Source organism: Harpia harpyja, chromosome 8, assembly GCF_026419915.1.
Source record: "Harpia harpyja isolate bHarHar1 chromosome 8, bHarHar1 primary haplotype, whole genome shotgun sequence".
Classification (NCBI taxonomy): domain Eukaryota; kingdom Metazoa; phylum Chordata; class Aves; order Accipitriformes; family Accipitridae; genus Harpia; species Harpia harpyja.
The window spans coordinates 5,964,334-5,979,314 of record NC_068947.1 but is presented as its reverse complement, the minus strand read 5'-3'; the positions used below and the strand labels follow the sequence as shown (position 1 = coordinate 5,979,314).

The 14,981-nt window shown below is 35.4% G+C and overlaps 1 protein-coding gene across 21 annotated transcripts in view; it reads left to right on the top strand.

The window, feature by feature from the left end:
- Nucleotides 1–14,981, top strand: part of DMD (dystrophin) — a 1,317,358-nt gene that overhangs the window by 1,030,373 nt on the left and 272,004 nt on the right. For all 21 annotated transcript variants that reach the window (XM_052795054.1, XM_052795067.1, XM_052795065.1 and 18 more), the window contains one exon: nt 1,896–2,050. In XM_052795054.1, coding sequence (XP_052651014.1) covers nt 1,896–2,050 — 155 coding nt within the window. The remainder of the gene's footprint in view (nt 1–1,895; nt 2,051–14,981) is intronic.

Below are 14,981 nucleotides of genomic sequence, written 5' to 3'. Positions count from 1 at the left end.
AGAATTTATTTGGGTTTGGTTTTGTATATTTTATTATATTTATGTAAATGTTAACATTTATATATTTATTGTATATAATTCTGGCAGGAAAGGAGCTCAATTGGTAGACTATTTCCAATACAACCACTGTATCTTCTCCAAAGGAATGGTAGTGGTTTTCCACAAAATTATCACCTCTCCTGACTACATCTCCATACTTAACACCAGGGAATGACTTTAAAAAATTTTTTAGGCACCTTCAGCTGAAGTGAGCTTAACCATAACATGTTGAGATGGTTTTTGGCAGCGGGGCTTAGTAACCTCCTCCTAATACTTGATTCGTAGAAGTAGCATCCCTTTTCAAAACAGATAACCACGTTGCTGTCTTAGTACCTGAGATTATCTGCTGCACAGTAACTGGGTGATCTGCCCCCTCATGAATAAATAACACAGGAAAGAGAGGAAATACATGCTTTCAGTTTTAAATTATGGAGAAGATGTAGAGATGTTGAAGCAGCTTTTTAACAGGTAAGAGTTTGGAGGGAAAAATCAAAACCCCCCAAAACTCCACCTGTACTCTAATCAAAGATCAAGTACTTTTCAGTCCCAAACTTAACCAAAATCAACTTACAGACATTCTGAGATGAACACCTAAGTGCACAAAATATTCAAAATGTATTTATTTTTACTTAGTATTTAGACTCTTTAATCAGGGATTACATATTTAAGTTCAGCTTTGTGTGGAGACTTCTTTAGCTGAGTCAAAACAAGATTTTGAAAGGAATACTGCTTTGGGAGAATGAGAGGGAAAAAATATTTTTTCTTCACAGACGTTTCCTGACTGGTATATTAAAGCACAACAATAAAGACAGTCACACCTTACTGTTTGGGTTTTGTTGATAGCTTCTAATGTTTACATGCAACTTTCTATTTATAAATACAACCTTTTTTTTCTCCTTGCATTGTTGCTTTGATTGGCTAGTTGTACTCTTTGCCTAGTACAAAAGTACAAGTAGGCCATCAATTATCTTTGCTCTTTCTTTTTCTTGTTAGACATTATGGATTAAATATGCAGCTTCAGTGCATTTATATGGAAATTTGCCCTGAGAAAAAGACTAACAGGAAAGATGCCTGAGAGCTGGTTGCTGGCTGAATGAGTGTTCTGGATTTCCTGGCTTGCTTCTGTAGTGAGACAGCTGGCCCGGGTTGACAGAAGAAGGAAAAGGAGAGGAAAAGAAAAGGAGGAGAGGAGAAAGAGGAGAGGGAAGGGGAAAAAAAGACTGACCAAGATTTAAAAAGCTTTCTTAATACTAAGAAGCATAAATTAGCATTATAAAGATATTGGTAGGTTTACCAGGAGTATTTTGCTGTATTGCAGATTTAGTGCTCTTCCAGTAGATGGCACTAATTACATAAACAATTGGCTAAAATAAATTTTTAAAAACGTGAAAGCACAGGTATTAATTATCCAAATCTCAGTATTATTTCACAGTATAAAAAAGAAAATTAAACAGAACATATTATTTCACTGTATTTTTCATCTCAGTATAATTCAACATCACAAACAGTGATAGTTTGCATAATGCATAATAATGCATCCATCTATTTGTGTCTCAAAAAAGAATAATCAACATTCTAATCAGTGTTTATCAATTTGAGCTGTCATGTTTTGTCCAGCATTTAGGATTTGATTGCTTGGTCCTCTCAGAGATCAGAAGTACTCCTGTGGTCTTATGACTAAAAGAATTTAAACATTTAGAAAGACTGTAACCTTAGTTACCAGTAAATCTGAGGAAGTCCTTTTTTTTATATTGATGGTATAAGTTGTTCATGTCCTTCTTTAATAATCAAACAATGTGTGTGATCATTTTATGTTGATCTGAGGTTTATTCTTTTTCTTTCTCTTTTTACTTCAGCAATTTTCAAAAGAAATACGACAATGGCAAATAAATGTAGATGTGGCAAATGACATGGCACTTAAGCTGCTCCGCGATTATTCAGCAGATGACACCAGAAAAGTAGAACTGATGACAGATAACATTAATGCAACGTGGGCTGCCATTAATAAGAGGTAGGATATAAATTCTGCTATTAGATTTGTTGTAAAACTTCATTAACATTCATTGTCCAGCTTTGGTTGGAGATAATAGAAGATGTAACTTTTGAAAATGACACGATTATAGTGAGAAAGGACAAATCTTCTGTCATATTTTTTGGAAATAAGTCTTTGGAATGCTACTTAATTCTCTCAAATAAAATTTTGCCTCCTGCCCATTTTCCTCTGCTGTAACCAGTCGGCAACTAACTTCAGTTGATAGGTTATATATTTTAAATATTTAAACCAAAGTGTTTCATATTTCTATATATACTATCTCCACATCACAATCGCTATAGTGGTTTTGAGTCATAAACTGAATCTGAAAATGACAGACATATCCTACTGAAGCAGATTCCAAGTAGAAATGTTAACCTGTACGTTTGAAGCAAATCTCTAGTCAAGAAAGTTTTTTACATCTTTGATCACATTCTTGATTACATTTCACAGTCTTGCAGTGTTTGGTTTAGATACCAATTCCTTACTAAAAGCAATTTTTGCAGCTTGCCACCAAATCGTGAATCATCCAATACGCCATCTATAAGATCAGAACATATTGCAGAATAAAAATTACTTTCTTTATAGTAGTAAAAGAGTTTTAAATCATTGTGCATTAGATGAGATATGTAAAAATTAAATCAAAGTTGTTTTAATCAGTATCTTGGATTAAGTTTTATAGCTTATAACTGAAACTAGAACTGAATTAGATCTTACATGTTTTTAATTAAAGTTGATGAACAAGGCCAGAAAAGTCAGTTTAGTTAAATACACAATAAATTCAGGAGATCTTCCTGCATAATGGCAGTTACTTAAATCACTGATGACTAGAGAAATTTATTCCCACTTTTTTTGTTTAATGTTTTTATGGAGTTGATATTCATATGAATGAGTCACTTTAATGGCATTTTTTCTGAAGCAGACTTGCCACTGACTCAAGGTTCAAATGAGAGAAGAGATGCTATTGATGTCCACTAAAAGAAAGCCATATAATAATTTGAAAGATTTTTTTTTTTTAAGACGACCAATAACTAAACTGAGAAATTAGTATAAACATTCAGTTAGTATCTGCTTGCATTTCTCCTGTTATAGTAGTAGCCATTTTAGCCTTATTAGTAGTACCTGTATTTTTAAGAAAAAATGTTTTGTTTTCTGTGGTCTGAGAAATAGGCTGGGGGGGAACGTGTTCCTGGATGAGAAAGGCTGGGTGCCTAATGCTCAAAAGTATCCTCCATGTAGGTAAAATCAGTAGCTCAAAAGGGTTAGATGGGAGAACCGATGGAAATTGCTTTTGTCTGTATGTAGAACTACAACCCCCACTTGGTGAGCTGGCTTTGTAATCCTGAAGTCCAGGATATGTCTGTAGCTGCTGTGGATGCTCAGGTGGCAACTGTAGCTGAGAGTGCATCTTTAAATCTGTTAATGCTTCAAGCACAAACCCAGGTGTGTCTAATGTTGCCTAAATGTGAGAATTGCCATTGTTGCATGGAGTCAGCCAAGTATTAGGCTAACAGAGAGTACAAATTCTTCAAGACACGCTCCTTGCAAGCTTCTGCAAAACCCACAGACTTGTTTACAGCTCATGTGTTAGATGAATTACTGTGGTGAATCTTTTAGAAGAGACTGAGTTTAGGCGACTGAGTTGACATTTTCCATTAAGAAGTACAAAAGGATAGGATTAAGCTTGAACAGGTAACTGTAAAACTAGAACTTCCTAGTTTTTGATTGTATGACTTTACTCCCTTTCTAATATTTTTTTAATTCGCTGTTTTGTGTATAATTTTTGTAAGGCTTATTGTGATTTGGGAACCTGAAGAAGCAGCATGCTGCAAACAGTAGTTGATGAGCTTCTCTAAGGGCTGTATTGCATTTCTATCTGTCTTTTGTGAGACATGGATAAATATGGACACACTAGGGTATTGAGTCAGCAAAAGACTTGTACTTGGAAGATTTTCTACGCCTGTAGATTTTTCAGGTTTATTTGAAGCAGTAGCCAGGCCTTTTGCTCAAGGAGCAGCTCCTGAGTGAGAACTTCAAAGAACTTCCCAGATTTCTTTTGTTAAGCAGCTCTGTGAAAAGAGAAGATGGAGTCCATGGGCCCTAGGAAGACTTAAATGCCAATTTGTTCTGATTTTGTTTTGGTTTTCCGTCCCTCTACAGATTTTGTTTTGGTTTTCCCTCCCTCTACACTTCAGCTTTCAGGTTATTGCATAGAGCAAAACAAATTGTTTCTTTATGGTTTGGGGGATCTTTTGAACCGTAAGAGAATATTTACTCAGTAGAAAGGAGACACGTGAACTATTTGTCACAGGCTCCAGGAAAGGTTAGTTCTCCACTGAGATGCGTATGCAATGATTTCAGATATGTCCGTGAGTGTTATTTTCATCTAGACTATGAGTAAGTAGTGCTCTGGTGACTCAGTGACCTCACAGTGATGTAGAAATATATTCCAAATAACAGACTTGACCATTTCTCCAGTATTTTAGAAATAGTTTTATCACTGTTTATACATGACTTGAGTGCCAAGAGGAAATATTCTGCTAAAGATTTTGGTTTCTTCTCCCTATATCCTTAATTTAAATGGCCTAATTATTTTGTGGATATTTTATTTTAAAAAGAAAAATTAAGGAGTGGCTTATGTTGTTTTGAACTGGTTTTCCTCTAACCTGCCATTAATATCAGAATTGTATGTCAGTGTAAAAAACGTGAAACCTCCTTTTCCATGAACCAGATTAGTAAAACAACAGGCAGGCAAGCAGCAGTAAAATTCCACTTTGCCTGTTGGTAATAGTTCAGCCAAAGCAAGTACTTTAGTCATTAAGGCAACATCTGCCAGCTTGTGTTTTGTTTTGCTTAAGTAGATTTGCAGCTGATTGCTGTGTGTTTACCCTTTGCCTTACCGTTCTGTTTTATAACATTGAACTATAACGAATAACATTCTAACTCCTTTAATAGCCAGGTTGGTGAGCGCTTGATGGTTGCTTCACTTTTTTTTACTCGCCACTTTTTAATTTTTATTTTTGTTGTTGATACTGCAAAGATACACTGAAAAGCACATGAACTGATCAGTTGGGCAAAAGCCAGAATGACTTGTAAACAGGTCTCTTCCTCTTCTCTTTAGAAGCATTGACTTTCCAAGAAATAACTATATTTTTTAAGCTGAGGCAATTAAGGAGAAAGCGATCTGTACTGCTTGCATTAAGAAAAATAAATCTAACAGATGAACTAAAGTGTTCTCAAGAGAAAAAAAAAACAAAGAAGGAAGAAACCATTAGAAATTTACTGTATATAAAAATGTTTGTTATGGTAGTGTTATGTTACTCCTTCCTTTTGTGGGCACTTGTATTTTATGTGAATTATCATATAAAACATAAACACTTGCTTAAATTTGTTCCTTTCCTGGGAATCCACCAAATGTGTTTAAATTTCACTAACTTAAATATTAAGCTAAAAAGGGACTTGGATCTTTCTTAAGTGGAGCATATATTATGACAATAATTACCTAACGTACTCTGAGAACCGGTTAGGACTCCAACCCATCACTGTCTAACAGACATCTTCAAATATTTGCATTGCCCACCAGTTCCTATGCTCCAGTTCCATTGAACTCAGGCTGCACAGTAGGTGTTAAGAGCTTTCACTGCTCAAGATGCTTTTTTTGGCTCCTGAGACAACATACAGGACACACACAACAGTCAAAACATAAAAAGTAACTCCACCCCACCCCCACAGAGTATGGGCAGTGAAGAGTCAATATATAATTAGATTTATGTTGCTGTTATTAGTTTAAGTTGTAGGGAGTTAGAGAGGCAGTGGCAAGGAGTTGTGTTTCTAGATGACCTGTTTTAAAGGTCTGAGATACCAACTCCCATATTTATCTAAGAATCATGTTAATTCTCTGATGCAGCCAGTTGCACAAACACCTTGATTTTGCATGTCAGCTGGACAGTATGAAATGCAAATGGCCAAACAAAGTAAGGACATAATCAGTACAAAAGTATGATACATATCTGTTTCCTATGTAAATTCATAATAGAACAGTAATTTTAAGTGTGAAAAAAGGTCATAATCCAGTTCTGGTCTTTGAGCAGCAAACCTTTCCTTATCAGTGGTTGCTTGTTATAAAAATACAGTTGTTAGAATGTAAACTTTATCTATACATATGGTTTCTAAGTATAATTTTATTGCCTGCACAGAAAGAGCTTGACCATTCTGTTGGAAACGGGTTTTCTTAATATACTGTACCCATCGTAATACTACTTTGCTCTATGGCACTTATGGAAGTAATTGAACTTGTGTTTACAGTTGAATTGCATTCTGGGTGAGAAAAACTGCATTTACACTTCAACAACAGCCAGGAGTATGAAGTCTGTTAAGGTATACTGAAGATTCATAGTCGGTTTCAGTAGCTAGACCTTTCTGGGAGCCATCTCTGAAGAGCTTGTTTGCTCATTTAGGCTTGGACTGCTGAAGTCAAGAAGGAAAGAATTCACGATATGTTTTACTTTAAAGAACATTCCATCTTCTAGGTTCTCCAAGTAAACTCGGCCATTTCCTTTCCATTCTTGTATTGCTTTGAAGGTTGGTATGCATTCCTAAAATCAGTATAATACCATGCGTATGAACAGCTATTATAGTTCTTTGTGCAGGCACACTTTCTCTCAGCACAGTGAAACAACTAAATTAAAAATGGAAGTGGCCATGGGAACCTTGTTTATAGGGGAAGCTTGTTTACACGTCTGTGCTTGCAGTTGTTGTCCTGGCTATAGAGCTGCATTCATGTGGGTGTGAGCAAGAAATCATTGCAAATGTAAGACTGCAGATGAAGCTGACAATGGTCAAATGTCATTTTCCAATGTAATTTTTCTTTTTTCCCCAAAGAAACCATCGTGTGATAATTTTTGTTTTTTATTGTCATGTTGTGGTGATTTATTGCTTGTTTGTTGAAATAATTTTGCGAGGCTTAAGAAAGTAGATATGTAGAGTGACTGCTTTTTTTCAACCGGTATGTCATGCTGAAGCTTGTTATTTACACCAGCTTAACAATAGATACTAATTTAAAATTGCAAAGTCTGCTGGAAAACATTGCAATTGTAGGGCATTATTTTGTTTTGTGACGAGATGTTGATAATACACGTTTATTTCTGTTGCTTCTATTATTTAAAGAAGTAAATTTTCAATCTAGGTGTTTGTCACATGCTGTCTTTGAGAACTTTGCTCGGTTTTAATTCTATGAGGACTTAAGTATTTTTATTTAGTCAGTAGAACTATTCACATTGAATGAAAGTGAGTCTCTGCAGTCTCGGGTGTCACACCCAAGAATATGTTAAGGAGCAAATAACTTTGTATGTTAGCATGTTTTTCTGAAGAACTAATGTAGCTCTGTTGACTGTTCTTTTGAATAGGAAGAGAAATAAAGTTTTCAAAAAAGCATTTAATCCAGAACTCTTCTGGAAAGTCTGAATTTTATATGGGGTCCTAACGTCTTTCCCGTTACACAAAAGGGTACAAGAACCCTTTAATTTTCATGAAACTAATTTGTCTCACTTCGTCAGTACAGCACTCCATGCTTCTCAGAAGTTACTCTCCAGCAGAGTTAGTAACATTGGCAAAGTCTAAAGAAAAACTCTTTATTAGCTGCTTGTGATGCAAGAATGTTAAGGCTTTTATGTTTAAAGGGTATCTTTGAAGTTTCCTAAGAGTTGTTTTCAGAAAAAGGATTAAAGTATTTTTTGTTTTCTTTGTTCCATTCTGTTACTATTATTTTAAACAAAATAGCACACCCTCAAAAAAGGACTATAAAAAGGGTGCAAATACTACTCTGGCAAGGTTTAGGTGCTGTGAGTTTAATTTGAGATATTTGTTGTTTTATGTTTTACTTGGTTAAATATCATCCCTCAACATATCCATATTAAAAGTACACCTAAAAGGCCGTTTGGGAGAGAGGGGTTGTTTGGCGTTGATAGATAAGAGAGGTTACCTATTTGAAAGACATTCTACTGTCTGCCTACACTCTCAAACAAATATTTCTGTACGAAATATAATCTCAAGCTTATCAGCAATGACATCAGTTAAGATTGTTTTGTTATTTTTTCTTCCTAATGCCCCTAAGAATGATGACATTTCAGGCACATGTAGGAAAATATAAAACAACATAAATAAAAAATGCCAGATGAAGCTCCTATAAGTAGGAGATCTTGAAAGTCACTTTAGGTACTTGTATTCTAGCTTTCACCTTTGTTCTCCACGCAGCTGACTGTACTTTTTGTGCAGTACTGACACCAGTATGTGGATCCCAAGATGAGAAGTCAGCTGAGGGTACTGAATATTTGTGGTTTACTTTGTGAGAGGATAGTCTTGGATACACAATGCTTTCAAAATGCTGGTAGGATGAGCTGAAAAAGCAATGTTACCCAGAATATAGTGTGATTCATCATTTCCACCTTTGTGAACATATTCTTGTGATTTTTGAGAAACTCTTTTAGGGTTAAAAAAAGAAAAGAGTTCTTGAGTTATTTCAGGAGAGGGTAATGTCAGTAATACAGTACTTGACTAAAAAGGATCTGTGGATCTTTGTGACTTCAGGGATGTGTTTCTTAGAACTGTTAATAACAGTGTGAAGAAACTTAATGTTCCCACCACTTGAATAGACACATCTGTAGGCTACTACTACCTTTATCACTTCCAGAAAGGCAATAGATCATCTGTAGGTCTGCTAGGTCCTCCCATGGACAAACAGAAATGACCTCAAAGAGAAAAGTGGTGGTGTTCTTAAATTAGTTGGGTTTTTTCAACTTGTCTGTCCCACAAGTGGCTTGCTGAGGTTTTTTAGACACCATGGGTTCAGCTGGTTGATACTTAGTGATTTTGGTTGTTAACTGTAATCTAATGGTAATGATTTCATTATAGACAATTAAAAAGGAGGACAGCACTGGCAATTTGCAAAGAGGTCTTCAGCTTCAAATACTGAGAGCAAGCTAATAATTAAAACTAAGCAGGAAAAGTGAACGTAGAACGTCTAGAAGACCAATCCTTACTGCTCAGACAGTTGTTATTTTCATTTTTTTTCTCACTCTTGGTTTATATTTTGGTCTTGAGTAAAATAGAATTCTGCTGCTTTGTTTGTTTTTATGGTGTGTTAAATGCTGTTTATTCCTTTCTGATGAAAAAGAGAACAGTTCTCATGTTACAGTGAAATCCAACTGGACAAAATCATGAAATAGTTTATGGCACAGAATTCTAAAGGGAGAGCGGTTTCATGCATTAACTTGAATCATAATTGGAGCTTAATATAGACATTTCAAAGAAACACTCCATTTGAGAAATCTTGCTCTTTTGCATCCACAGGAGGTGCAGGAGGAGCAAGGTACTAAGGAAGACATAAGTAAGCCTGATTTTGAGAGAGAGAGAACAGAAATGTCAATTTTTGTTCTTACTCCATTAGGAAGATTAAGACAAATGTGTTGTTCTTTTTCTTAAAGGTGAGATTTTTCTGAAGTAATTAGAGTTTTAGTCTGTATTTGAACAAGAACAGAAGCTAATGCTCTGTGCCCTGAAAGTCCAACCTTAAATCTGTTTCCTATTAGTCTGCAGATAAATTAACAAACTGTAGCAAACTGATTACTGCTCTCATCCAAAGCTTATTGCAACAAATGAATGTCTTTCCTTTCCCCTCAATAGGCTTCTTATCAGGCTTCATGTCCTTTAAAACAAACAACTGAACAGAAATTAATAAAGCTGATGGACTAGCAGACTGCCAGCAAAAAGGAATTTGACCTTAGTTGTCATTTTTTGTTTGCATTATTATTCTTGTGATAGCCTTGGGTTTTTTTCCCCGGTGTTTTCTATGGATTCTTTTTTTTTTTTAAAGCATTTCTTTGCTACTGCAAGCTTTGGTGCTTCATGATTGTTTAGCTTCTGATCGGCGGCTGTGCAGGCAGTGTAACCTTCCCCCTCACTGGCTTGTCAGTCATGCTTGAAACTGAGAGGATAATTCAGTCTGCTTATTAAATTTTTAGTCTTTAGAAGTTACCACCAAATGTTTCAATTTGACAATATTGGTGCTTGCCTTTTGTTGGGTGGCTGTGTTTTAACTAGGAATGAAATTTCAACCACATATTGTTTTTATATAAACACACAAAGGAATTGACAAATGACAACGAGTCGTTATCATTCCGGATGAGGATCAGTGGCACAAAAGGCTGATGGTTGTGACTCTTATTGACCAAGGCAGAGACCTGGGGAAGTGGCAATACTGAGGGCAGGTAGGAAAGCAACAGAATTAGCAATGTAACTTTCTTGCATGTCCTAAAATAGGGGTGGTGAGAAGTCATTGAGGAAAGGTGAGATTCAACTGGTACATCTTGAGGACAGAGCTTTTAAGGTGTATCTGGTACAGGTACATAGAAGGGGAAACAGTAAGCAAGCAAGAAGTTTGTGAAAAGGAAAAGATCAGTATGTTCATGTTGTTTAGCATTCAGTTTCCATCAGATCTTGACCGATACCCCAAAATTTAACTGTACTGTGCTACATTCCCTAACAAATTAAAAAAATGTAGAGCTCTTCCCCAGCTACTAAGCATTACAACTCCTGCAAACCATAAGAAATATTATCTCCTGCAAATGATAAGAAATAATAGCTCTTGAAATTATCACTCTGGCTGGCATATCTGCAGATTCTTGCTTTGTGCAAGATATGTAATCAGTTATGTATCTGATACATATCTGCTTAAGCACAATAGTGCCATGTGGCAATGAATTATACAGGTCCACTTTTGGTTGGTAAAGAAAAAAAAAGTATTATTTTTAGCTGTTTAAAATGCGCTACATGTTTCTGAGATTCCATTTGTTCACCTGACACAGTATATGGTAAAAACAAATTTCTTGGAATTACCTGAAGGGCCAAGCTTGCAACACCCATTTCCCACTTTCTGCATTTTATCTGATTAGTATCTTATGTTTTCTTTTTTATTTTCCTTATTTTCTTTTTTGTGTTTTCTTTCCTATTATTTACATGCTTTCTTATTTTTTTAATTCATGTCAAGTTAGATTTGAGTCTAATTTAGCGGTTGTTCTTTTTAAGGTCTAACTTGCATGCATCTTCTGTACCCCACAACATGACTTAAATATGCTGCTTTTGGTTTTTTTTGTTGTTTCGTTTTAAAATCTGAGAGATGCTGCTGTTTATTATCAGTAATGGTAAACAGTTCAGAAATTTCTATGAGTTCTTGGTGCTTAGAGCATGTCTGAGGCTGATGCTTCAGCTATGTTAATTAATTACTAATAGTGTCTATTGCTCCATTAAGAACCATATACCGTTACTGATTCCAAGAGGGTCGATTTGGTTTTGTGGTGGTCAACCTCTAAGTTTTGCAGTGTGGTTTTACTCCACGGGATGGGAGGCAATTCTTCCAGGGCTGTCCTCTCTCTTTGTTCCTGTGTGAACACCACAGGAGAGCAGAATAGACTTGTTCAAGTAAGATGGCACTAAGAAACCATAGTTCAGGTCTGCCTTCGGTGACACCCTTCCTTTTTATACTGTGCTGACCCCTTGGAGCTGTGGACGCTTGTCACTGTTACTTCTTTTCATACTGGGGAAAATAAAAGTAGAAGCATGCAACATTTGTATTAAATTTTGTTTTGGCTAAATTGGTTTTCACATCATGTCACTGCTTTAATCATTTTATGCCTGATGTTACTCTCCTTTGTGCTGCTTGGGACGAGGTACCCAAGCCAGCATCAGAAGAGTGAGTTAAAGATGGACATAATAGTTATACCTCTTTCCCTTTCCCCTAGTAATCTTTCAGATTGACATCTTGGTTAAGCTGTTCATCTTGATTTTAAATACTGAATTCCTTCAAGGCTACAGCTAGTTCAGAACCCAGCAGTATATACTGAGTTTAAATCTTCCTTGTAGTGTTTGGTATTTTGGATGCATCTATATTGAATCTTTCTGCTATCACATTCCCGATGACTTGTTCAATCTGGAATTAGTCACAGTTCTTCCTGGGTTTGACTAATCTAAATAAATTCACCATCTTGCTTTTCACACCCTTTTCCCAATGGTTGGTTAATGCACTGAGTAACACCTAGTGCTGCTTCCTTGGGACAGGCTCCTAATGCTCAGAGTTGCACGTTATTTACATAGACTACATTATATGTTCTTAATCTTGGTTTTGTTTCATTCAAGAGGTTTCTGTAACAAAACGTTGCATCCCTGCCATGGTTCCTAAATAGCTCCTTGCATAGGAGCTTAACTTGTGGGTAGTAAATAGATTATATTGCTTTATTGTTAGTTCTCATCTTTTGTTTCAGTTAATTCTAAGAAAAAGTTGGCAAAGGTATTTTTCTCAAAGACACTGATTTTTATTGGTCCATAATACACTTAATAAAGAAATGTAGAGTGATATTTACACATGAAAGCAGAAATCTTCTTGAGTACCCATTTGCAACAGAGGGTTTCGTTTCTGTTTCTGATGGAAACAAAACACTTTAGTATTTGTATAGATGTATATGTAGTCTTTATAGGTGGTTTCTCCTTCTAGATACATATTTGTCTGGATACTGTCTGATTATAGAGGGGCAACATTTAGCTAGTCATAAATATTAAAGATCGTTGAACATAATTACATATTCATATGGTGTCATCAACAGTTTACTACATATATAATGTACTTAGCTCAGACTGGGTCAAATGAACCAGTCATACCAAATTTACTAGAATAATGACCCTACTTGATATTTGGGACTATTAGAATTAGTAAGATAAATAAGCTGCTTTTGTTCAGATTGTCATTCTGAATAAGATGTGGCACATTAAACAATCATATAGAGATCAGATTTGAAAGTACAGTTGTCATTAAAAATATTGAATAATTTCAAGTAATTGAGACAAACTATATTGCAGGTATTAGCAGATGATAGCCCTTTTTTAGATCAGAAGTACAGATAATCAAGAAAGAATTACAGAAGTTAATATAAGAAATCAAAATAGCACATAAATATATTAAAGACCAGTAAAAAAAATGTGTCATGGTAATGCCATGTGAATTTTAAAATATCTATTTATTTCCTTGACTGTTCAGTATTTTTATCCTTTAGATAAAGAGAGATTGTACAGTATATATAAATCAGTAAAATATGGAAATTTTGAGATCTGTGGCTACTGCAATACATGGAATTTGTGAGAAAGACTATTCTAGTACTGCATTTCTGCATAACGTTTTTGAGTAATTTATATGCAGTCTTGTGCACATACCTCACACCGCAAGAGCAGAATGAAATGAAGGAGATCAAGTAATGCTACAGTTTTCTTTTTTTTTTTACTAATGTACTCATACATTTACTTGTTTGCATTTTGAATAAGGAGGTTAACGGGTTGCCTGTAGTCCACCTGTGCATACCTACTAAATGTGTTAGTGTCAGCTGAACTTAATTTTTGTCATTTGCAACACAAGGCAGCCATCTCCAGTGTTTACTTGAGTTTAAGTAAGTTAAAAGTTTTTGGTTTGCTTTCTTATGACTCTTCTGAGAGAACCTGTCTCTGTTTTTTAATGTTTGATGTTATTTTTCCTTCCATAAACTCTTAACGTAATTGTTCTAATCTAATTTCTAGGAAACCTTTGTAGTGCTAGAATAGAGCTTGAAAAATTAAGATTACTACCATCTGAAAAAAGTAATATCCAAGCCAAATAATGGGCCACTGCCTGCATAACCTACATCAATACCACCCCTTTCTCCTCAGTTATTTTCTTGCGATTTCTGTTGTGGATATAGATTTGGTTTCACATCTGCAGTCAACTTTATGCATACAGGTCTCAGATAAAACAGAAACTTTTCCCTCTCAAGCTTTGTGCACTGTTCTTGTATACCTTGTTAGAAAACCTGAGCCGTGACCTCTCTGAGCAAAAAGGAAAACATGAAATAGGGAATCATTTAGTGATTCAGATATTCACGTAGGAAATCATAATGCAGTGCTATAGTGACAGTGTAACAGAGCTCAATACCAGATCTTATGGGATAGGAAGGTGATTTTTATTTCAAATGGTTGGATATACATATGTGCTCTTGGATGTGCTTGTCCTAGCTGTCTGTCCAGTATTTAGGCACTAAGATGTTTGCATTTAAGTGTTTCATCCATAGGAATTCCTTGGGATAACACAGAGCACAGGGGATATCACCTAATGATTTGTCATCACGTCCCCTGTCTCAGGATCAGAAGTTAATATTGTTTCTTTAACCATACCATAATCAAAAGTTACATTCTTTTCTTGCTAATAAATAGATAGTAAAAGTAGAGGCTGGAATTTTTTTTAAATTTTCTTTTCAAAAGTATTCATCTGGAAAAATGTCTGTAGTTATGTCTTCACATTTCTAGAGACTTTTCCCCCTCCATGTGATGGATAAGAGTTATTTCTTGCAACTTCATTTGAGTATGTGTGCTGCTACTTTTTTTTTTTTCCTCAAATCGATTTACCAGTGATGGATACATTAAAAAAGAAAATGGCTATCACATTAGCATTTTAGAATGTACTGCCATGTCCTTTCACCTGTGAAAAACTATAAATGTAAACATATTTCCTGGAAGATGAGCTGGGATGCAATTTTTCAGCTAATTGGAAAAAGCAGAACTAAGTCAAGGACTGCCAACCAGATTTTGGTCTTAAGATACGATGATGATTATTGTGTCAAATACAATCATGAACGTAAGCCTTGAGCTGACAAGAGTTCAAGCTGGTTTTAATCAGCCTTTTGTTTAGATTTAGGCCTCCTGTTCAGAAATAACAGCAGCTAGGTGGAAAAAAATGTTTTTAAAAGGTGAGCTTGGTTCCTTCTGCAAAAAGAACAGGCTTGAAGAACCTTGATGTTTCAAAATCTCATTGTGTTGCCACATACAAGCCAATTCAGTGTTT